This window comes from Pelodiscus sinensis, chromosome 1 (assembly GCF_049634645.1).
Source record: "Pelodiscus sinensis isolate JC-2024 chromosome 1, ASM4963464v1, whole genome shotgun sequence".
Taxonomy (NCBI): domain Eukaryota; kingdom Metazoa; phylum Chordata; order Testudines; family Trionychidae; genus Pelodiscus; species Pelodiscus sinensis.
The window spans coordinates 150,584,696-150,610,025 of record NC_134711.1 but is presented as its reverse complement, the minus strand read 5'-3'; the positions used below and the strand labels follow the sequence as shown (position 1 = coordinate 150,610,025).

Below are 25,330 nucleotides of genomic sequence, written 5' to 3'. Positions count from 1 at the left end.
TGACCTTATTCTGCAGCCACTCAGAAATCTGAAAGTAAGCATCAAAGTTCATTCAATCAGAAATTAAACCATGTAAGTTTTCTTTTGTACTGTCACTTCTGGGCATTCATCTAATTCATAATCTGGATTTTCCCCTTTTCATGCTAAAGCTCGAGTTCAGATTTGCTTTATGTTCAGTGAACCACTACATTGTGCTTCAGTAGTTTGGGGAATATAGTGTTATCGTGGTTTTTCCTTCTGTGCACACTGTAACAGGCCCGTGCGCACAAATTTCTGTGTGAGGGTGTGTGCGCTTTTTTTTTGTAAATGTGGACTGCAAGGGTGTGAATGTATTCTCTGTGACTCTCCTCTCTCCCCCCAAGTACACAGGGAAATCAGCCCCAGCCTTCCCCTAGCCGGCCAGGGCATGCTTATTTGGGGAACCATGAGGGGGTGCTTTTGCATCCTTTGCACACACACCCGGGGTACACCCTGTGTAATACAGAAGGTGGGATCTCACATGTTACTGTTCTCTGGTTTGTTTATTCAACAACATTTATAATTGTAAATTAACACATAGTGAATATTATGCTAGACACCAAATAACCTGCATAAACTGGGCAGCAGAAGTCTTTTGTGTTCTATGTCAAATATTCTATTAAGCTGCTTTCCTTCATCTGAAAAGTAGCACAAAATAGAAACATTTTACAAGCTTTGCTGGGTTTTCCTCACCTCTACTTTTGCCCCTATGGGAAGTCATTCAATATTTTCCATTTCCCTTCCGCCTCCCCCGCGCACATTTAGGGCCCAATGCTTAAAGGTGCTGAGCTCCCACAACTCCTTTTGAACTGGAACCAGTAGGACATGGATCTCTCCGGATCAGATCTTCAGTTCTCTTGAAGACTTCCTTTCCAGAGAGTGCTTCCTATGGCCCTGCTTAGGTTAGTCTCAGAGAAGGGGATTGGAGTTGGAGTCTTCACTTCTGCATGATTGAGATTTGGGATTATAATCTCTTTTAGGGCACGGATTTTGTGTTTTGTTTTGTTATGTTAAACTTCATTGTGCAAAATGTCCATTTATTTCACTGGCAGTAGGATCATGCCCTTTATTTTCTACTTTCTACCTACTGTAAAGTGTCTGAGGCCTTAGGCAAATGAATAATAATCTGAAGAAAATACAAGTCTCCATGTAGCTTGTCACGTGAGCTCTATTGTTGCTCATTACTTTTTTTGCAAAGAGGTATTTTTGTTGTGATTAATTTTTTCTTATTGCCTGAAATGAGCCCAAGTAAAATCATGCTTTTGGCTCTGAGTGATTGTTTATATATATTACATGGTTAATATTATTAATTGGTGGTGGTGGCTGTACATGTTTGGCAGGCAGGCAAAGAGGAGCATGAAAAGTGCAGGTTTTTAAGAAGTAACTATATAAGGTGAAAATTCTTTTTTGTCTGTGTGTTCAGATTGCAAATTTTATAAGCCATGATATTCATTATTATTTATTGTAGTAGCTTACAGTTTTAGACCCTTCAGTTCCATTGGGAATTTACCCAGCTCCAATGATGTAACTTTGGAAAATGCAATAAAAATCCATTGGAAAGCATAGCTTTCTCATAGGAAGTTTCTTGAAAGCAGTAAAATTAAATTGCCTTCACACCGAAAAAAGGAAGTGGAATGGATGCCTGTATGCAAGGTAGAATTGCCTCTTGCATGTCCCCAATCTATTTGGTTGAAATTTTGTGTATTTAGGTTGTCATCTCTGATTGGAGGGGAGGAGGTGGAACTTGTAAATGTCCTCTGCTATTAGATAGCAGATTTCACAATTCCGCTACATAGGCTCCATACGTCAGGAAGTATGTTCCTGATTTGAAGCCACAGCTGTGACTTCATTCTGTTTCTGATTATGTTGTAATTCAGTCTTCTTGGGGTAACATGTATTTCAGAGGTGTCTTTGAACACATTGTCATTTGTTCCTTTCTCTGTTTTTCCACTTGTTCAGATAAAGAGGGTTGTAGCAATTCTTACCCTAATGGTAGCTGGAATTCAAGGATAGAGGGAAGACACAGAAACACACATGGCTATGCAATGATATTATTTTTAAAGCTTGGATTTTCAAAGGGGCATAAGGGCACTGAAAGTATATGGGACTTGTTTGCCTTAACTCCCTTAGTTCTCTGTAAATCCCTGTGTAAATTCTCATGGACTTTCAGAAATATGTCTGATAAAAGTTTTAAACAAAGCTCTGATCATTCCCAGCAAAGCTGCCTGGCACCAGTACAACATGGTTAGGTGGAAGGATGTTTTGAAGTATCCTTTTTTGATACAGAAGGGAGTGGTGGTGAATTTTCTCCTGTTTGTTGCTTGAAGCTGGCCTGATGCTTGATTGTTGAACGGTAGGAATCAGGGTGCTGGTGGTGTGAGACGGCTCTAACAGAGGTATTTAAAATATTATTTTGGACCTTGGCTACTGAGGTGGCATGGACTCGGGATGTTAAAATATGATAAATTGACTAGTCGATAGAATTTCCATCCGCGGATCAGCTGTGCAGTGGCTGCCCCTTTGAAATGCTGCCTTGGGGCAGCACAGCTATGTGGCGCTGCCACTTTGAAGTACCCCATCCTCTCCCCCACACTCCCCATCCCCCCCCCCCCACTTCCTCTATCTGATAGAGGCAGCAAGGGAGGGCGAGGAAATCGACTATTCGACAGACTATCCGATAAGCAGTATCGGATATTATTGGATAGTCGACTAGTCTTTAACATCCATAGCATGGACAATGAAGGGAAATCACTGGGTCCTTTATTTGGTTGCAATGCATGCTGTTTTGGTGGTGGGACAGACGTAGGCTTTGTTCAGTTGTTTGGCTGGAGGTGAGAGGATGGAGACTGAAACAACATGGCTGTTGAATACTTGAGTTCATGTGCAAATCTTCCACCCTCCAAAAAGTTGAACACACATTGGACTCACTATAGAAGCTACTGAGAACTGTCGAGCACCCTCCACACCACACGATTAGGAGTTCAGGTTGCTCAGCACTTCACAGGGGCACTCTAGCATTTTGTAGTATGTCCACTTCATTATGAACCTCGTACATCACATCCTCTGTGTTTGATGACTTAAAGCACTTTTCCAAATCAATCTAGCTAGAGACTAGAGGCTCATACCTGCATTGTGAGGTGATATTTATATCAGAAGAAAAAAAAATCACTTCCAACATCTAGGAGTCTCTCATGTTTTCTGCTATTTATTTGTACCTCTGGACGGCTGTGTCCAGACTCAGGGTTTTTTTCCGAAAAAGTAGCCTTTTTCCGAAAAAACTTCACCTGCGTCTAGACTGCAGCCGCGTTCTTTCGAAATTAAATCGAAAGCACGCGGCTTTTCTTTCGATGGTGGTAAACCTCATTTTACGAGGAAGAACGCCTTTTTTCGAAAGTGCTCTTTCGAAAAAAGGCGTTTTTGAATGCAAACAGGGGTTTTTCAAAAGAGAGCATCCAGACTGCCTTTTGAAAAAGCGGCTTGCTTTTTCGAAAGTTCCGCTTGCAGTCTAGATGCTCTTTTTCGAAAGAGGCTTTTTCAAAAGTATCTTTAGAAAAAGCCTCTTTCGAAAGAGGCTTGCAGTCTAGACATAGCCGACCACTTGCTCCACTCATCTGAAGAAGTGGGTTGTGCCCACAAAAGATCATGATACTATCTATATTTTTTGTTCGTCTCTAAGGTGCTGCCAGGATCATTCATTGTTTTTCACATTTTAACATCTAGGAGGTTAGTTTATGAACATTTGCTTAATTTTTTTAAAGGTGTTTTGTGTGACGTTTCATTCATAAATGGTAAGAAATGAGTACTTTAACAGGGAACGGGTAAGAATTTAGTGTTAAAATATACTAGCAGATTAAAAGTATATATTATTTCTGTAAGAGGATAAATTTTCTTAACACTCTATTCTGATCAATTCCGTTATTGTTGAGTGAATAAGTATTTAAAACACGTTAATAGTAGAGTGGATTTACCTTGATTAAGAGGATATCCAGACTTGAACAACCCCTGCTTTGAGTACATGCCATTTAGAATGCAAGGCATGATCACAGGTAATAAATTGTAATATTTTTCTGACAGCAGAATGTTACTTTTTTTGCAGTCTGAATATGTGTAGTTAGAAAAAACAGAGTTACCCTTATTAAAAATTAAAGGTTCCTTCCTCCACTTGCTACTGAGCAGAACGCTGCAGAAATGAGGGTATACCTGGTAAAATCCTTTGACTTTTACTCATGCAAATAATCCTACTGATGTTGGTAGGACTATTCACATGAACTAGGATTACTTATATGAGTAGGGCTTGCCTTTCTGAGGAGACTCCGAGCATGTCTGCACTTGAAATGCTGCAACAGCACAGGCTCTATTTTGCTGTAGTACTTCAGTGTAGACACTACATATGCTGACAGAAGAAGTACGCCTAATCCACCTCCCCATAAGGCAATAACTAGATTGACAGAAGAATTCTTTTACCAACTTAGTGCTGTCTACATGGGAGACTTAGGTAGGTCATTCTAACTACATCTTTCCAGAATGTGAATTTTTCACAACTGTGATGTAGCTCCAATTTTCTAGTGTAAACCAGTCTCAGGAAAGTGTATTTGAAAGAACATAAGGTATGAATTTGAAGTAGATGAGTTAAACTGCGTCAAACTATTGTGTCAACACTTCTGAAGTATGCTACAGAATTAAAGTAGCATGTAGACAAGCCTTAAGAATTGAAGGATTGGGCCTTTATTTATGCAACTTTCTTACCAGTACAAATCTGATGGGGAAAATTAGTTAGTTAGTTAGTTAGTTTCAAAGAGGCTATCTGGTCAAAACACTACTTTATAAAGCTTAACATTAAGCACATATTTTTTCATTAATTGTTTTAAGTTCAAGAGCAAATAGTGTTGTCTTGCAGATATAGTAATTTCCTTGCAGCATTTCCAATTAAAATACTGAGAGCATCAGGGCTGTTCATAGATCCAAGAATAGTTTTCATAGTAAAATCTAAGGAAAATGCAAAAAAGTGAATGCAAAGTACTGCTGGTTACAGGTAAACAAGATATTTTTAAATATCCTTTCAATTTTAGTAATCTTCGACAGTGTTATTAATGGAAGTAAAATCATTTCATGTATCTAATTTACCTTACTGTACTGTCCTTTTAAATTGTACATTGATAATAAAGAGTGAACTTCCTGAAAAAATGAGAAAGAACAGCTCTTGTGCAAGAGGGGGGTTTTGTGCAAAAAGGAGCCATCTACAAAGGTCCTTTTTGCGCAAAAGCCTCTTGCGCAAAAATGGCCCCTAATTAATTATGCAAATGACGCATGGCAATATGCTAATCTGTGCTTCATTTGCATAAGCTTTTGCGGAAGAAGGGTGCAGTATAGAAGTAGCTTCCCTGCAGTAGCTTGGGGCCAGGTGAGACTCACTTTCCATGGCCACTCTGGCTCTAGCAGGCACAGTTAGTGTGGGGTGCATATGCCCCAGGTTTGTCTGCCCTCTGCACTGCCCAGCCAGAGTGAGGAATGTAGCAAACTATGCACTTCCCCTCACTCGCTGGTGAAAGGGAATAGCCAGCAATGTTCCTGTGCAAATTGTGGGGGGGGGGGGGAGGGGGAGAAAACACCTGAGAGGTGTGAGCTCGGGACTGGGACAGTCACGGATGGGGGAAGTGGGTTTGCCTCCAGCTAGCCCCTTTCATTCTGTCTCTCTTCTGTATGGTTTTATGAGAAGCAATCCCATTCCAGACACATCCTATTTTCCTGCCACAACCAAACCCCTACCTTGCTTTAAGTTATAAGAGGAAGCAGAATACCGAATGTGGTAGTCCTAGCTTTTACCGTTTAGAGGAGTTCTTAGACGGACAGACACACAGATGACAAACTCTCTCAAATATATTTATAGAGCCAACAATATTCCATTCAGTACAAGCCCTGTGTTCTCCCTGGTAATTGGGATTGTTGGGCTGTTAGATCTTAAGATTTTGTACTAGATATAATTCATTTTAGCAAGTTTAATTTGACCCGGAATTATTATTATTGTTCAGGGCCTCATAAAAATAGTTTTGAGGGCTTAGGCAAGACTATAGTAATAAATGTGCAGACTTTGAAAAATATTAAGAACAGAATCCTTGTGAAATTATACAGACCACCTGAGAGTTAGACACCTTTTGGCTTTGTAAGTACTTGTAAGAAATAGTTTTGTCGAATTTGCAGTTGCCTCATTTAGCCAAGGCCTATTGCTCCTTTGGTGTGCAGACGTGACAGTGGAATTACAGGCATTTTCAAGATGCATGAGTGCCAGGTGTACCCACAACTGCTATTGTGAGTGGGGAGGCACTTAAGACCTTTGTTCCCATCCTGGCCCTGGCAGGGTTTCCACTTGTGACAGTCTCAGAGCTTTAATTAGCAGGCGCAGACTGTGGTCTTAAGCTCCCGCCCCCTGCTAATAAACTTTCCTGTGGGTGTAGAATTCAGTTTGCTTCCCAGAAGCATACTACAGAGGGGCAGAAGGAAAGGAAAATCTGCAGGGGAAAATGGGGAGAAAACACACCCTACCAAAACATAACCCTACACACGCAGTCTCCCCCACGCCAGGAAAAAGACAAAAGAAAAATGAACTAAATAAAAAGGCTATGTTAGTTGCTTCATGCTCTTCTGGATGGTGTGCAAATACTTCTTTGATGAGGGTGGTATAAGAATCTGTACTGAATAGAGCATGAGAGAGAGACTGAATGTGCAGTTCCCAGTCACTTCCTTTGGCTTTGTGTTGAGGATGGGTGCTGAAGGGTGAATCCCTCTGCTCTGTCATGCATGAGAGGCCAGAAAGGGAGGAAACCTAGCATGTGGGAAGGTCAGGGAAAGGAGAGCATCTGGTAGGGTTGCCAGACGTTTAACCAAAAATACCGAACAGCACCCTCCCCCCCCCCCAAAAAAAAACCCACTGTTGAGGGGGGAAAAGGGAGGGAGATCAAAGTTGTTGGGAAAAAAAAGGACCCTGACAGTTATTAAGCGCAAAAAAAAACCCCAGCAACCCCCCCCAGCAACCCTCCCCCCCCCAAAAAAAAACCCAGCATGGCCCTTTTAAGGCCTTTACGGTTTTTTGGTTTTTTTTCCAGCACCTATCTTCTTTTCTTACTTTGTGCGGGAAGAGAGCTGCCATGCGGAAACAGGAAAATGGGGGGGGGAGAGAACGGCGAGGCTGGAGGAGGGTCTGGGAGAGGCCCGGGGACTGGGTCGGGGGGGGACTCGGGGGCTGGGCCCAGTTCCTGAGTGTGTGTAGGGTTGCCAGATGTCTGGTATTTTCTGATTTTTTTTTTAACCGAACAGGAGGTGAAATACCGGACTGTCCAGGTTAATACCGGATACCTGGCAACCCTAGCATCTGGGGGCTGCTCCTATAGATCATTCTCTTCCCCCACGTTTGACGGGGGGGCGGGAGGAGACAGCATAGGTGGAATAAACAGGCAAACAAACAATGTCCTAATTCCTCCTCATTGTGGAGGAAATGGGACCTGGAATATTGGGGAAAGGGGTGAATGTCAGAAAATATTGTTGTTTCAGCTTTGTGGAACAGTGGAAGTTAATCTGATGAGTACTTTAAAATCTTTTTGGAAAAGCACTTCCGGGGGGAGGGGGAGGTCCAATAAGCAAGACAAAGAGTCAAGAACTTTCTCCAGTGACACAGTCATTGTGTGTAGTCTTAAGCAAGTTGCTTCTCCATACCTCCATTTTTTCTGAATGATGAGGTTAATATTGAATGATGTATTTCACAGGCCTCTTCTGAGGAGTGAGTTTGACAGCTCTTTGAAGAAGGAAAGTTGAATGAAAATTGCTATGCCCAAAAGTTACTTTGTTTGGAGTTGCAGACATTGAGTACATCTGAAAATCAGGCAATTTTCATGCAGATACTTAAACATGGATTTGTGAGCCTAACTTTAGGCATCAAAGTTTAATCATTTTGGCCTGTACACAATGTATTTTACTTTGTTTTTTAATTATCCATGATTTTGAAAGTAGAGATTAATTCTCATGGAAATTTAGAAAATGAAAAATCATTTGTTTAGTACAAGAAAGTGCTCTGTACAAAGCAAATTTAGGCATAGGAAGCTAACACCCATCTTTCCAAGGTAAAAGTACATTTAAAAAAACCCTTCATAATAAAAATGAATTCAAGTCCAGTGTAATGCACTGAAATTCAGTTGATGAATTAATTGGGTTTCAAATATTTACATATGTAAAATAAATGCTCTAGATGGAGTACTAGCTTATAAATTTATCAGTGGCTTCCAATGATATCCCGAATGTAATAGTGTGTAATGAAGAATTTCGATGTCAACTTACAGTTATTGGAAGTTGGTATTATAACATGGTTTTTTTCCATCCTTTAACAATTGTACAGTGGCAAGGCAGAATAACGTCACTTGTCTTATGCTTTATATTGAAAATGGTAGTTGCCATGAGTAATTATTTCCATAGAAAATTATTCATGTTTCTATATACAGAACTGTGCCAAGTTCTTATGACAGGAATGAAATGAAATTGCTACCCTTCTGTTAGAGGGGTATTTAAATTATGTATGGAATGGAGCTGAGACATTACATTTTAATACATGTTCTCCATCAGATTTGTTGAAGACTTTAAGGTCTGCTGTTGCCGCTGAAGCTTTCCATGGGTAATTAGTACTGGCAAAAGGTGATTGCAATCCTGAAGAATGAGGAAGTCTCGTTAAAAGATCAGAAACATCATGGACTGTGGCTATGAATGAGCTAGGCAGACAGTGTTCTAGACAAAGCTCAACCCTGATCTAGAGAAACCATCTTCAGGCATTAGATGGTTCTTCAGGTCTAGACAATCGTTAACCTCTCTGCTGAGAAGGCAGTTAGTTATGGTGCTTTTCATGATGGCACCGAGACCATAACTAAGGATCTACTTTTGCTGTTTTTAATATAAATTGTAATAAGATTTATTTTGCTGTCACTGAGCATTCTTAGACTGCATGCAATAGAAGAACTGTCAAACTAAATGACTTACTGGAGATATTACTTAACTCAGAAAGGCCTTTTGGGCAGAACTGACCAAACCAGTCCTATATACGTGCTATCTTAACTACATTTGGAGCATTGGGAAGGAATAGTTCTTGAAAGGAGAATTTTAGGAACTAATCTATATTAAATCCTAAGACATTGCCAGTTTTCTCTTCTGTACTCACTATACAAACGCTGTAGAGGGGAGATAATGGAATTTAGAAATGTCTGATGTCCAGTGTCCCTATTTGAACAAAAATCTTAGGTTAATGAGCGGCAACAATATAAGTTTGGGGTAACACCCTGCAAAATCCTGAGGAATTGGCTTTTTTGTGAAGGGATGCGTCTCATAAGAACGATAATATGCGTGTGGAATCAGAGGAAAACGTTATGTATTACTACTGTTTGAGGGCAGCTTAGAACATGTTTATCAAACTGTGACTCAGGTCTACTATTGAGTAAGAAACAGTCACTTCCATGAGAGCACTAAATGAGAGTAAGTGCTATTGTGGTCAAAAAACAAATGTCTTCATTGCAAGATATGCCATTAAAAAGAAAGATGACAGAGTAATCCCCACTGTTAGAAAGCATCTTATGATAGTTTAATGCCATTGACATTGTGAAACCAACTACAAGCTGATTATCACATTTATCAAAAAGGCAGTATGGGAACTGCTTCAGGCTCCTTTATCTTTCAACATCTCCTTCCTCCCAATGGAGTTTACGCAAGGGCTGCCTGGGGAGAGGTGATTAAATTGATGCATGATGAAGCCAACCTGATATGACAAGATTAAAAAAAATGTTATCATACATACATCTTTTTAGGCTGAAATAATCTGGGCTTCTCTTGACATAGTGTATAATAGAGGGGATTGATTCATTATCAGGAATCTGCAAGTATTTTTGAGCATGTTAATTGACATTTTAACATGGAACTGTAATTGCTAGCCTTGTATGTATGCAGCACCAAACCAAAACTTCTACCTTTCTTCATCAAGTTCCTAGAGAATGTTGATAGCTATTGGAGATACAATGGGGAAAAGAGTCTCTCATAATTGATCAACTCACCAATGCAGGGCTGTTCTCTTCAGTTACTGCCTACTGCTTTGTCCAGTCCAGTTTTTAGTATTTCCAGGGATGAGCCTTTCACCATTCTCCTTGGAAAATTATTTCACAGTCTTCTTAAGATGTAAGGAAATTCTCTTTATATTTAGTCTAAATCATGTTGGTCTTTATAGGATTCCATAACTGAACTTACATCTCAACATACAGGGATTGCATTGCTGATAACTCCAGCAAATGGATTCCTGTTTTGTTTCTGATGCTGCCTCTTACTTACAAGATAATATAATGATACTCATTTCTTGAGGGTACTGTGAACTTTGTAAAACACCTCGTACAAAAGGTAGGTAAAGTACATATTCTTGTACTTGTTAGATTCTCTTATACTACTTTTTCCTTTCTTCAGAAAGAGTTTCAAAATGAAAGCTGGTTACTTGGAAATCTTGATATTTAAATTTTCATCTAAATCTTGTATATAGCAAGGTATCTCAGAAGGTGCCTAACATTAAGAATATGTCTAGTCCCATTAATGTCAGTAGTATTACTCACATGCTTAAAGTTAGGCACATATTGCTGAATCAAGGCCTTAATTTGAAAATGAATCTCGATCCCTTAAATTTTATATAAGTATTGAACAACTTTTTCATTCCATCCAAGATAATTTATCTTTGAAGAACCTTGCTGCTTGTATCTCAACTGAATTAGATGCCAATTTATACACACCACACGTTCAGTACAAGATTAAAATGTATTGTTAGTGAAGCCTGAAGGAATGATGTAATTTTAAAGTTGTTTTCACAAACTGGAATATTTCTGGATGTTCTTGTTCAGGCTCTCAATTATCTTCCTAGGGAGCATGTGTTATTTGGTCAATCACCAAGTAGTACTTAACAATTGCCACGAGTTTTAAAGTTTGTTTCTTCCTTTTTTTCCTTTTTTTGCATTGACGCTAATTTTGATCCTGATTTTTTGCATTGACGCTAATTTTGATCCTGATGTCTTGCAAGGTCATGGTTCTTCCTCATCAAATCCAATGTAATCTTAACAGTGAGGCTATAAGAGAATTTTAATGCCATGCTGCAAAGGAAAGCAGCAAAATTCCTCTGAGAAAATAAATAAAAATGGTTTCTGTTAATCCTCCTGATATCAAGAGTGTAGGGTAGGGTCAGACAACCAGTATTCCAGCCTGAGAACTCAAACAAAGTTTGTGGTAATAGTTGGGGAAGGAAATAAAGGTGCCATCTTATGATGGAGTCTAAACAAATTACATTTACTTTCTGCTGCTTGTACAACCTTAGGAATGCTGCTGTGGTTCCATCTGAGTAAATATTTTTTTGTTTTGCATTCTGCGAAACAGCCAAGTGGGACTCTGCAGAGCAATGCTGAGGAGCCTTGTGATGTGCTTTAAAACATGGTATGCTGGAACAGTTTTTATAATGGGGGCACTAAGAGCCATTGAATCAAACTGTAAACCCTTTATATAGTGAGAACCACAGCACACCCACACCCATGATTTCAGCACCTATGTTGTTCAGTGTTCTGCCCCAAATATTTTCTCCTTTTCCTCCACATCAATGATGTAAACCTGGCTCTACACATGGGATAAAATTAGTGTGCCTGGATTACAACTGGTAGACTCTGTATCATCAGTCTTAATTATATGGATACTAGAAGATTGGCCTGTTGGTCAGGGTGCTAGCCTGGAACTCTGGGTTCAATTTCCTGCTCTGCCACAGACATTTTTTGTGACTTTAGGCAAATCAATTAGAGTCAGAATTTTTAAATGCAGGTAGGTACCTAATACCCTTGATTGCAGTGGGAGTTAGGCCCCTAAATTCCAGTCAAAAAGTGACTCTCAGTCTCTCCGTGACTTGGTCTTTTTCCGGAAAATGGGTATAACCTCCATACTTCCAGGAGGCTAAATAAATTGAAGACTGTGAAGTAATTATCTTATGATAGTCATTGGGGCCAGATAAGTATCTTAGGGCATATCTACACTAGGAAATGATTTTGAAATAACTTATTTCAAAATAGCACATCCACACTACAGAGAAGCCTTGAAATTAGTCCAAGGCAGGTTCCCTTAATGTGGATGCACTATCTTGACTGAGAGCCCCAGGAAGCACTGGGGAGCAATTACAGTACATTGAACGACTCTGGGAAGTAGTTATTTCAAAAGAGCAGCGGTGAAGTGTCCACACTACCACTATTTTGAAATAGCTATTTTGAAATAACCTTTATTCCTTGTGGAAAGCAGGAGTTATTATTTTGAAATAACCAGCCCCTTGTTATTTCGAAATAACAGGGTTGGTAGTGTGGACTCTGCTTGTTATTTTGTAGACCAGGGCTCAGACAGGCCGATGATCCATGTGAGTGAAAGTATCAGTCTATTTTGTGATTTAAATAATCAGCTATCTAAATTAGTTCATTTTCCGAATCAGGCACAGTGATCTTCAGGACTGTCCAGATTATAAAATAATGCTTCAGCTCAGCCATGAGTTCCACTGGCTGTGTTAGTTAGATATTTAAGATGCACTGTGATTATTTGTATGTCTATTAGATTTCTCAGGAAGTGGATGATAGGAGAGGTATCATGCGAGGATTACCTGTTGTGATCCCTCCCTCTGGGGCATTTGGTATTGACCACTTTCGGCAGACAGCATACTGTGCTGGATGGACCTTTGGTCTGACCCCGTATGGCCATTCTTATGTTATGTTACTCAAACACAGGGTGTGTCTAGACTACAGAGTTTATTCGAAAAAAGTAGTCTTTTTTTTTTTAAACTTCACCTGTGTCTAGACTGCAGCCGCGTTCTTTCGAAAGTAAATTGAAAGAATGCGGCAGTTTTTTTATTGCAGTAAACCGCAGTTAAAACTTCACCTGCATCTAGACTGCAGCCGCGTTCTTTCAAAAGTACTCTTTGGAAAAATGGCGCTATTGAATGCAAACTGTGCTTTTTCGAAAGAGAGCATCTAGACTCTCTTTCGAAAAAGCAGCTCGCTTTGAAAAAGCCTCTTTCGAAAGAAGCTTGTAGTCTAGACATAGCCACAGTCTTGTAAAATTGCTTCTCATCAACACTCAAGTGATTGCTCATAGCATATGAAGAAACTTCCCTGCTAGGAGGGAGTCCTGTATGATGACTATATTTTACAGTGAAGTCAGTGGGAATTCTGCCCAAGTAGAGAAGAAACACTGAATAATGACCTGAATTTAGGATCGGCTTGTTATTTGTATTGTAGTACTCCCCAGTCAAGGTGCCAGGATTAGGACACACATGATCTCAGAACGGGAGGGGTTGACCTGCTGGGAGGGGAACGGGGCTGGTTCGGGGGGGGGGGGGGGGCGGGAGAGAGGACTGGCCGGCGGGAAGCAGGACTGGCCAGGAGGAGGTTGGGTGGAACAGGGCTGGCTGGGGAAGATCGTGGGGAGAGGGACTGGCTGCAGGGAGCGGGGCTGGCTGGGAGGGGGTTGGGAGGAGTGGGGCTGGCTGGGGGAGATTGGGGGAAAGAACCAGCCGGCGGGAAGCAGAGAGAATAATACTCAGTCTACTCTACAGCATTAGCTAAGTGCATGCGTTAAAGCTCATGCACTAAGCTCCAGAGGTCCCATCTTCAATTCTGCTGATCAGTGTTATACCACAGTGAAAGCTCTCTGAACCCAGATTCCCAAGATGAGGGAGATCTGCATAACTTCTGTGGATGAGTCCCAGAGGGGATAGCTATGTTAGTCTGAATCTGCAAAAACAACAAGGAGTCCTGTGGTTCCTTAGAGCAGGGATGGGTAATATTTATTGATGCGGGGCCATGCCAAGAATTTGGAAAGTGGTCGAGGGCTGCACTCTTTCATGATTTTAATGGAAGAAGTGCAGGATCTGGGATGGAGATTGGGTACAGAAGGGAGCTTGGGGTAAGGGACTGGCATGCAGAAGGGCGTATAGGGTCTGGGAGGGAGTTTGCCTGGGAAGGAGGCTGTTGTGACCTGGGGCAAGAGACTGGGGTTCAGGAGAGGGTGCAAGGTTTGGGTTGTGACCTTGGGCAGGAGATTGGGGGCAGGGTTTTGGGTTATGACCTAGGGCAGGAGGGGATTGTGATCTGGGGCAGAGGATTGGGGTGCCAGATCTGGGAGGGGTATGTGTGCAGGAGTGGGGCAGAGGGTTTGGGTTATGTGGAGTAGGGGGGCAGAAGTGAGGGGCAGAGAATTGGGGAAGGGAGGGGCTGGGGTGCCAGAGGCAGGCTCTGGCCAGGAGAAATACATGGGTGACTCTCAGCTAGCAGCCCAGCACATTTCTCAGACAGTCTATGTGTGTGAATAACTGTGAGCCGGAGGTGAGAGGGGCATGGTGCATCATGTGCTGCTTGTTATTCAAACAGGCAGCTCCCATTGTCCAGAAACTGGCTAATTGGATTATGCTGGGGGAAGGATAGCACATGAAGCCTTTCTCCCTAAACCTCTGGACTCTCAGCTGCAAGAGAGAAACGATTGTGGCCGCCGCTTTTCTGAGCGGCGTGCAGGTGGTGCAAGGGAAGTAAGGAGCCTGCCTGATGCTCCACATTGCATCCGTGGGCCAGATCTGGTGGCTTAGTGGGCCACATTTGGTTTTGATGGTGTCCTGTCCCTCGTGTGCAGTGCCCACGCCGTGCATTGAGACCCAGTTTGCACATGTGGATTGGAAAAGGATGAACCAGATGCCCCCACAGAGGACAGTTTCCCTAGCACTGCTTCCAGCCCTGATCACTATCCATTTGTAGGAGGATTGCAGACTGAACCATGTAGCCCCGGCCCAGGCATAGTGGGGCTGCTACGGCGGGTTAGTGACAGAGTAAGGGTCAGGTCACAGGGTAAGGCTGGACTGAGACACCTCTGGAGAGAGAATAACGTGCTGGGAAGTTCCCCTGAAATTTCTGCCTTCCAAAGCTACTAGTAAGAAAGCAAAATTGAGCCAGAGCTTCATTTTCCTCCTGGCTTTAGTGGACAGCCACAGGGAGGGAGGAACTGGCTGGTAAATGCACAAAGGGAGCTGCAGATTGTCTCTCTGGGTACAGCCTGAGCAGAGACAGATTCAGACAAGAAACTCTCGCCCCCGTTTGTGTGCCCTGCTCCTTCTAAGAGACACAAACGCCTTCCCCTAAAGATATGATTTGTCAGCCGGGGGACTCCGAGTGCAGGAGACAGATTTCCCCTTGGAGAGGTGTTTGTGCAACACCCAGCACTAGGTGGTGTGATGAAGAAAAAAATGAAGCAACCTTGAATCTCATATCGTGACTGAGAGCCTTTTGAAGTCAGTGCAAAGACTCCCATTGTCCTGCATGAATCATGCTTCAATAGCTCCAGTCCAAAGGCTCCTCGCCTATTGCCCAAAGAATAATCCAGTTGTTCCACAGGCTTATGTGTGTTACCATTCCTGAAGTCTGATTCGTGTCCTTTTATCCTTTGATGCAGAGACTGTCTGGTCTGGCCAGTCTACCTGGCAGAGGGACATTGCTGGTACAGGACCACTCCTTGCTTCCTTTTGCCTACGTTCTCGGGAAATAATAAGGAATGTGCAAATGGGAAGGAGATTCTTTGGGGCAAGGAGAATGAGAAGTGATGACAATTTTCATGGATGTATTTAACAGGGAAAGTGGTGGCATTGTGGATGGTGATTTTAATTCTGTGTTTGAGATTGTTCTTGTGACAGATCAGGGATATGCAGATTTTGATTGAATTTGTGCATTACAGTTGGTGGGTAGCTCTTTATATTGTGAGGCATGAAGTAGCCATTAGCTATGGTTAGAGCAGGGGTGGGCAATAATTTTTGATGGGGGGGCCAATCCAAAATTTTGAAATGTGGTTGAGGGCTGCAGTCTTCCATGATATTAATGGAGAAAATGCAGGGTCTGGGAAAAAGTTTGGGTGCAGAAGGGAGCTTGGGGTAAGAGATTGGGGTGCAGGAGGGGTCTAGGTGAGAGAAGGAGGCAGTTGTGACCTGGGGCACTGGGCTGGGGGGCAGAGGTTTGAATTGTGACCTAGTACAGGATAGGATTGTGATTTGAAGCAGGGGATTGATGTGCCGAATCTGGGAGGGGATATGGGTGCACAAGGGAGGCAGAGGGTTTGGGTATGTGGAGTGAGAGGGACAAAGGGTTGGGGAAGGGAAGGGCTGGAGCTCTGGCTGGGAGACTTATCTGGGTGACTCCTGGCCAGCAGCCCAGCATGTTTCTCAGGCAGGCAGCCTGCTCCACTCCCACACAAGCTGCAGGGTCATGTGCATGTGTGATTAACTACCACCCAGAGTGGGAGGCGAGGTGCTTCATGTGGTGCCTATTATTCAAACAGGCAGCTCCAATTGACCAGTTTCTGGTCAGAAACTGGCAAATGGGATTGTGCTGGGGATGTGGGCAGTGCCTGAAGCCTTTTCCCCCCACACACACCCTGGGCCAAGTTTTGAAAGAGAAATGGCCTGGCAGCCATTTTCTGAGCGGCGTGTGCGTGGGGCGAGGCAAGCAGAGAGCCTGCCTGGGGCTCCCCACAGTGTCCGCGGACCAGATCTGGTGTCTTGGTGGGCTGGATCCGTCTTGGGGCTGTATTTTGCCCAAGCTTGCCTTAGAGACTAGCAGATTTTTTAGGGCATAAGCTTCTGAGGAAGAATGATCATAGATGAGACACAACTAGTTGAGGAACCTGGATAGATTTTGTTATATGAAGAGAAGAGCGAGAGTTTGGAGGAAGAAATTGTACAGAAATGGCACGGTGTTTTAAGGTTTCCTTACCTTATCATCCATGAATGGAGGTTTACCTCAGAAAATCATGCAATTAGGGATACTGTCAAATCAGCCCTGAAAGAGTAGAACTGAATTGGGAGTATGTATACTGGTTAGAGCAAGGAACTAATAGAGACAAGAACTTGGTAGGCCTGACTACAGTTCAGTTCCTCCTCACAACATCTAAAAGAAACTGCTAGTGTTATGTGATAGCTTGTCTACACAAGCCAACAGTACCAATTACACGGATGTAAACTGAAGTGTGCATTAATTGAGCTGTAACTGCCCTATGTAGTCATTGCTAGTGCAATGAAATAGTACCTACTTCACGTTAAGGGTTATGTTAACACAGTACCCTTTAGCACAAATTTCAGAGGGGTAGCTGTGTTAGTCTGTAATAGAAAAAACGTAATAAACAACAAATAGCCCTGCAGCACCTTAGAGACTAACAAAACATGTAGATGGTATCATGAGCTTTCATGAGTACAACCCACTTCTTCAGATAAATGAACCATTCTAAATTCAGCTCAGGAGATATAAGAAACCAAGGACCAGGAGTTTTGGAAAAACTTTGACACGTTTGATTAACAGACACTTTCCAAGACAGACTAGAGAGGTTCAACCTGCATTACTGATTATTTATTAACTTCTTAAAACATGAAAATAAAATCTTTCCTACCAGTCTTATAGTTTTCTTTTTGAAAACTTGGTCACATACTGTAGCAGTGTCCAGAAATATGTGTCATAGTATGAATCTGGAAAAAAAAAAAGTTCATAACACAGTTTTATAACAAGCATAGGTAAGCATTATTTAAATGCCTGCTCCTAAAACCTATTGAAGTTAATGCAAAGATATCCATTGATTTAAGTGGGCTTCAGATTATACCCTAACTTGGTAAATTTCTGAAAAATAATTTTAGTAGTAAGTCTGTTTCTCCTTACAATTTCTACAATCTAAATTACAAAGTCTACAGACCATGTTCATTTGTAATTGGCTTGTGTCCATGAAAGAAATATATAAATTGTGTTCTTTCTATTTGTATTTTATTTTAAAAAATATTTCTTCTGCCTATAAAACAGTAAAAATGTAATTTTTCTTCATAATGAAAAATAGAAAAATACGGCAAATTTTACTTTGGGATTTTCTATTAAAAATATTCATGTTTATTAGCTAAAATGGGCAAACAGCTATTTCAGGCATGCCTCTTTGTTGTGTAGTTCAGTGTCTCTTGTATAGCAGATTTGGGGACATGACAGAGAAATGGTGTTGCACTGATATTGATCATTAAATGGTTAGGAACTTTGTTTTTTTCATGTGTGTTACAGAGTGTTGAGCTGATGATGTAGGGAGATAAAGGCTGGTCACTAAAATAAAGCACTAGACAAAAATACCAAAAGCCTCTTGTACTCTGAGGCATAAAATCAGCGATGTCTGTGTTCAGAAAAAGCAAAAACCTAATAAAGAAGAAAAAGCAAAAGCTGAATGTGACTTTTTGGAATTACAAAAACAATTTTTATTCTGGTCTTACTGGGCAACTTATTTATTGAATTCACACAGAGAGCCCTTTCAAACTAAATTACATTTCATATTTTGCCCACTGCATCTGGAATCTAGTGCCAAACTGAAAACCACATAATATAATTTTAGGATTAAACCATCTATTACTGATAGATAATGACAGAGCAGAAGGAGAAGGCACCAGTTAGTCTGCATTAGCTCATATATTCTGGATAACTCTTCAGTGAACTCTGAAGATTTGTGAAATTCTACTACTCTATGCTGATGTCTCACTGCATTTTTGACATGATGAATTGTCTCTTTTCCCAAGTCACTGACAGGTCATGTCATAGTCCACCAACAGGTAGTGCTTTTTCAGGTAGTGTACCATATACTGTAATCCTATTCTAGTCAATTTTATAATAAGATGATTAATGTTTTGTTAGCTAGAACAATATTGTCCATTTTAATGAAATATACTTTGGGGTTTACTTCCAATGTGAACAGGTAACTGGTTAATTGGTCATTGGGTGATGCTTACAGGATACTGCCATGGGTGGAGAGCTGCCCCAGTGGGGCTGGGAGCCAGTGGCAGCCTCCTCCCCTCCCTGGCAGTAGCCCAGCCCAACCCAACCCAGCCCCGGGGCCAGGGATCCTGCTTAGCTGGTTAATCGGTTAAACGCTAACCTAACATTTAACTGGTTAACCAGTTATTTGGGATTTTAAATCCCTAGAGTTTACAGATCCAAAGATATTTGCCTAATGGCCCCATTCAGTTCAATTATGTATTCTGTTTCAAGTTACATTTCTTTCAAATTGTTTAACCAGTTAAACATATTGTTTGACGGGTTAACTGATTAAATTGGAGGTGGAATGGGGGAGGGGCACTCGAGCCCTGCTAGGCTTTGCATGCCACTGGGTTGGAGGGGTGCCCCCCTTCTCCTCCCGCAGGGCTGGAGTGACAGCCTGCCTTTAGCAGGCAGGGAGCTAATCTAGCCCCTCCTCCTGGGTAACCGGTTCATTCCCCAGTGCAGTTTATTTTTTAGAGGGACTTGAGGAAGTTACAGGAATATTCCCCATGTAGCTCAATTAAGTTATTATGCAAAGTGCTACATTTGCAGCGAAAAGAAAATAACAAATTGTAGGTGTTAGTGGTAAGCCAAGATATTAGACAATCAGCTAGTCTCCCTTCCTTTGTGGGAGTGAATAGTAGATAGTACTTTTTTCACACCTGCATATAGTTAGCCAGTTGAATTCTTGGCTGCAAGAAAGCCATTAAGTTGTTATAGCTTTAAAAACAAAAAATACCAAATACTTTTATGATCAGTGATGATCTAAAGTAAGAGGAATTGAAATGTAGGCTTCAGAGTTGGGGAAGAACTCTTTGCCTGATCTATAGAAATGTGGATGTGAATGCAAATAGGATGCAATATCCATGGCTCATTTTTACAGATATGTATGTGAATACAAATTTTGTATTTAGAACCCTGCACATTTATGGATATACACTTTATATCCATGGGTCTGCCTCATCTGCGGACATCAGTGCAGATATTCTCAGCTAATTTTTGTGGATATAGATGCGGATGCCGATACAAAGTTTGTATCTGTGCAGAGCTCTACTGATGTATAATCTTGCATAATTAGCTATGGTTTTATTATGTATTTTCACTTTTCTCTCATGCATCAGTTACTGGACAGTCTTAGAAGCAGATTAGATTTGGACTTGATAGACCAGTGGGCTGGCTCTATGTGGCAAATCCCATCTCATTGCAGTACTTAATAGAATAATAATCCAAAGGGGAAAAGTAAATTTGGACCAATTTCACAGCTGTTTGTTACTTTATGACAGTGTAATAGCTCTTAACTCATTGTGACAGAACTGTTTTGTTAAGAACCAAACAGCTGTTTGCTTTCTTTAATCACTCTTTAGATAGCAGCAAACTTAGTGATGGGTTTAGTTTGTTTTGTTTTTTTCTAATAACCCTGGAGAGTTCTATTGTTTTCTTTGTCATACTTCTCTCCTTAGTGTTGTGCTCCTGTTAATACGGGTAGAACTTTTCTAGTCCAGCACACTCTGGTCCAGCAATATCCGTGATCCAGCATGATTTCCGTTATCTGGATGTCCAGCCAATTTTCCTGCAGTCCCATAAAGTGTGTTTAAAGCCGCTAGTTCTGGCTCTCAGTGATCTGTGCTGTTATTTAGCTCTAATTTACCCCTAAATGGCTTCTATGAGCCCAGCAAGCAATGGAAGTGTGGTAATGTTGCTATACAATATTGACCTCCTGTGGCCCAGCAAACTCTCTGGTTTGGCACCAGTCAGGTTCCGAGAGTGCATGGCTACAGAGGTTCAACCTGTATAAGCTATTTATATCAGGTAGGCAATATTTTTTGCCCAGGGGCCACTTCAAAATTTTTTGAAGCAGCCCTGTGCCACCCTGGAAGGGGCGGGGCCCAGATAGGAAGGAGCGGGACCTAAATGGAAAGGGTGGGGCTACCCCATTCCTAAACCATAAGTGGTCTGGGGATGGGAGAGCCCCTTTGCCCCCCCTTCCCACTAGGCACCCATGTCCTGGAAGAGGCTTGGCATGCTCCCCCACCTTCAGGCCAATCAGGACGTGGGGGCGGGGGAGCACAGGAAACCTCCTCCTCCCCTGCAAGGAGCACGTGGCTAGGGCAGGCGAAGGAAGCTGATTGGACTGGGGGCGGGGGAGTGCGCAAACCCTACTCCTGACCTACCCCCTGCCCTGTGAGCAGCACCTGTGCTCACAGCACCATGTGCTCCTGGCAGGGTGTGAGGAGGCTTCACGTGCTCCCCTGCCCCCAGGCCCTAATTGGTTTGGGGGCGGAGCAGCAGCAGATTTTCCGTGGGCCAGATCCACCCGCTTGGCAGGCTGGATCTGGCCCGAAGAAGCCCTTTTGTCCACCCCGAATTTATATGGTCCTTCAGCATTCCCACCAGATCAACAAAAGGCATTTGGGTACCCAGTTTCTTTCGAAAGTTATATGTTTAAAAATCTTTCCATTGTCAAAATGCCATAAATGTTTTCATCTTTATTCTATATTTCAGACAGGTTGTACAGGTGGAACCTTTCTAGTCCGGCACCTTTGGAACCTGACCAGTGCTAAATTAGAGAATTTTCCGAACCACAGTAGGTCAATATTGTGTAGCAGCATTACCAACACTTCAGTTGCTTACTGGACACTTATAAGACATTTCGGGGTAAGTTAAAGCTAAATGACAGAACAGTGAGTGCCAGGACTGGTGGCTATAAGCAAACTTTATAGGACCATGGGAAATTTGGCCACACCCATGATAAGTGGACAGCAGACTAAAATCATGCCAGACCACGGATGTTGCTGGATCAGAGAGTGCTGGACTAGAGAGGTTCAACCTGTGGATACATTTTTTTAATTTCTCAGAATTTGTCATGTTTTCACAGTATGACCTTCCATTCTTCCATTGTCAGAAAGTCAGACATAATAGAGAAGGGCTGCTTTGTATTACACGTCTGTAATCTAAAATATGATATACAAAATATTATGTTCATCGTTTGAAGAAAACATCAAATATTGTTATTCTTTGCAATTCTGCAGTTTTGCCCTTTCAATAATATATATGCAAGAGAAGTTATGCCCTTTAAATATTAAAATAGCACTTCTAAATTAACAGTAATCCTTCACACTGGACCACCAAACTGTTATAGTACATGTTTCTATTTAAATGGAGTATATATAAATTCCTATGACCTCCCTCTCATAATATTGCTTATTAATATTTTTAAAGCCAAAAGATATATTGAAGGAATTTAGAATGAAAATATATGTTCAAACTCTGAAGTCATTATAATAAAATGACTTTTATGTGTTTTGCAAAGTTGACAAACCAATCAAGTTTACACAAGGAACAAAATCAGATGCCATTTCACAGTGAACATTTTTTAGCAGAGAACTATCTGAAAACATTGTTGGAAAGCTCCCAGGCAAACATCTGTACATTTTTTATGTAAAAGAATTACGCAAAAATAAAAAGTGTCTCAAGAATTATCATTAATCTTGAAAAACGTGCTTTTTGCAAAGTGGATTTTTAAGCTGTGTATTTCAGGAGTGGTATATTTTGATGGAGCAGTGGCAAGAACATAATTAACTTTGCATCAGCAGCCTTTTCAGTCAGGACAGAGCAGGATCTGCAAATGTGAATGGTCCTTGTATAGGAACATAAAGGGGGCAGGGAAGGCTCCATTTACTCTTGTGTATCTTGTGTCAATTTGGCATTCTGGTATGCTGCTGTTTCCAGCTAATGGGCGCTGCCTGTTGTCAACCTCCTCCCTTCTCATCAGGCTCATAGCTGTTCAAAAACCACATGGCCCCTGTAGCTTGTGCAAGGGTGGAGCAGGTAGGGTGTCTGCTTGAGAAGGCTGTTAGCTGGGAGTCAAGCAGTTAAGTCTCTTGGCCAGAGCCTGCCTCTGGCACCCTAACCCTCTGCTCCCCACCCCACATAACCCAAACCCTCTGCACCCCCATCCAGCAGCCCAATCCCCTGTCCCAGGTTACAGCCCAAACCTCTGCATGCTAGTCCTCTGACACAGGTCACGACTGCCTCCTTTACCCAAACACCCTCCTAGACTCTACACCCTCTCCTGCACCCCAATCCCTTACTGCAAATTCCTTCTGCACCCAACCTCCATCCCAGACCCCCACCTTCTCTATTAATATGGAAGAGTGTAGCCCTTGACTGCTTTCCAAATTCTTAAGAGTGGTGCCCCTCCCCCCCATCAAAAATTATTGCCCACGCCTGGGGTAGACAGTGCTTTGAAGTTGTGGCTCAGGCTGTATCTCAGGCTCTGAAGTCCACCCTTCTCCCGATGCTTCACATCTCGATCTCTAGCCCAAGTCACAACCTGAAAGAGTTGTCTACAAAGCTACTTTTAGAGCAGTAGTGTGAACCCTGCAAGCTGGTCTTGTCAAATGGGCTGGAAGACTTGTCATGGGCTGTGTAGATATACCCATTATGGGCAAACTGCTGACGTGCCCACTAATAAATGTTTTAAGGACATAGATCAAAGCTTTGGATTTGGATAAACAAAGCAAATTTCAGTATTTGAAGTCTGAATGTAATTGTTCTAAGACCACAGTCAAGTTTGGCTTCATAAGTGTTGTTCACTGTTTCTAAACCTGGAGTAACTTGAAAGTAAAATCTGTTTTCTCACAAAATTCCTTCTTTAGCCCGTAGTCTCTGGATCCTTGGCATTCTTTTCAGTTTTGTATTTTTTGTTCAATTTTTTCCAAGTGTTTTAAAAAAAACCATCGAAGTGAACTTTAATACTTTATTAATAGGGTTGGACTAGGAAATCCACAGAAATGTGTAAAATACATTTTCAGGGCATGGCATTGGCAGGGCAAGCTTCCCCTGACACTGGCCTGCCAGTTTGCCTCAATCCTATTTTTGGAAGGACCATTTCTCGAGGCTAGTTTAGTCTCTGTGGTCCATTCAGCCCTCGACCAGTCTGCTGAGATTAACAGCTTAGATGCATTTGCGAGGCAGATGCCTGCCTGTTGCAAATGTACATCAACAAGTTCTGTCATGTAGGTCACTGAATAGATGCCAGAAGAAAATGGCTGTCAGTCACTGATCTCGGCAGGTTTTAAATTGGTGAACTGAAGGTGGAAAGGACCCATTTACATAAGCCTTTGAACCATCTTGACTTTCAAGTTTTAATTTTAATAAAATAGCTTTAATCACTTAAAAAAAGATACATGAAATGCACTAGAGACACTACCCAAAGTGATGTAAAAAAAAATTGTTTCCTTTATATTTAATTTTTACTCTCTACATTTTTCTGTTTAAAACTGACACATCACATATATGAACAAGACAAGATGGGTGAGGTAATATTCCCCGGTAGGGAAACAGTTTTCACAAAGCAATCACTCTATAACCCATGTATCACACCACATCCTCACAGGAAACCTGACCAGCATTTTCAAAAGACAAGTCTGGGAACTTGAATTCCTTTGCTAGATGCTACAATTCATGGTCTGAATAAAGACACTGGATTTAAGGCTTATTACAATAATCTGTAATCCATTAACTCCCCTTTTTGTCCAGTGACTACAGGGCTGTAAATGAGCCACTTCACCTTGCATGGTCCCTTAGAATATGTGCAAACTATTTATAGTAAACTATCTGCTCAATCTCGCAAATAGCTGTGACATTCTGGGTATGTCTATACTAGTATTGGATATCTGCAGTAGCCCATGCCAGTTGAGTAGGATTCACAGGGCTCGGGCCAAGGGCTTTGTAGTTGCGCTGTAGCTGTTGGAAGTTAAAATGTTCTCCTACTGGTTTATATATGTTACTCTCTTGATGTCCAATTTGTATCCATTTATCCTTTGGCACAGAGACTGTCTGGTTTGTCCAATGTATGTGGCAGAGGGGCATTGCTGGCACATGATGGCATATACCATATTAGTAGGTATGCAGGTGAGGGAGCCATCATGGTGTGGCTTATGTGATTAGGTCCTGTGATGGTGGTGCCTGTATAGATACATGGAGAGAGTTGACAACAAGTTTTATAGTAGGGATTGGTTCCTGGGTAAGTGTTCCTTTGGTGTGGTGTATGGGCTGCTGGTGAGGGTCTGAGAGTGAGGGATCGTTTTCCAGGATGGGTTGTATATTGTCAATGATGCTCTGAAGGGGTTTTAGCTGAGGGCTGTTAGGCGATAATCAGTGGTGTTCTGTTGTTTTTCTTGTTGGGCCTGTCCTGTAGTAGGTGGGTGCTCATCTGGCTCTGTCAATCTGTTGCCTCACTTCCCCAGGTGGGTATTGTAATTTTAAGAATGCTTGATAAAGGTCTTGTAGGTATTTGTCTCTATCAGAGGTATTGGAACAGAATGTTTGTATCTTTGTCACTTACTCGACCATGTTACATTATGCTAGCATGAATACTGACCAAGGCTCTAACCGAGGGAGGAGGACTCACCACAAAGGATATTGCTGGC

At 41.9% G+C, this 25,330-nt stretch overlaps 2 protein-coding genes across 6 annotated transcripts in view; one reads left to right on the top strand and one right to left on the bottom strand.

The window, feature by feature from the left end:
* The window catches only part of CMSS1 (cms1 ribosomal small subunit homolog), a 352,914-nt gene that overhangs the window by 160,574 nt on the left and 167,010 nt on the right, over positions 1-25,330 (top strand). The window contains exon 1 of one of the 3 annotated variants that reach the window (XM_075915140.1): positions 21,252-21,551. The exons of the other annotated variants lie outside the window; for them this stretch is intronic. Coding sequence (XP_075771255.1) covers positions 21,267-21,551 — 285 coding nt within the window. The 5' untranslated portion in view covers positions 21,252-21,266. Of the gene's footprint in view, positions 1-21,251; positions 21,552-25,330 lie in introns of those variants that run through there. 3 annotated transcript variants of the gene reach the window in all.
* Positions 1-25,330, bottom strand: part of FILIP1L (filamin A interacting protein 1 like) — a 294,587-nt gene that overhangs the window by 147,236 nt on the left and 122,021 nt on the right. For 2 of the 3 annotated variants that reach the window (XM_075914071.1, XM_006130685.4), the window contains exon 2: positions 17,509-17,584. The exons of the other annotated variant lie outside the window; for it this stretch is intronic. The gene's annotated coding sequence lies outside the window, so the exon portion shown is untranslated. The remainder of the gene's footprint in view (positions 1-17,508; positions 17,585-25,330) is intronic. 3 annotated transcript variants of the gene reach the window in all.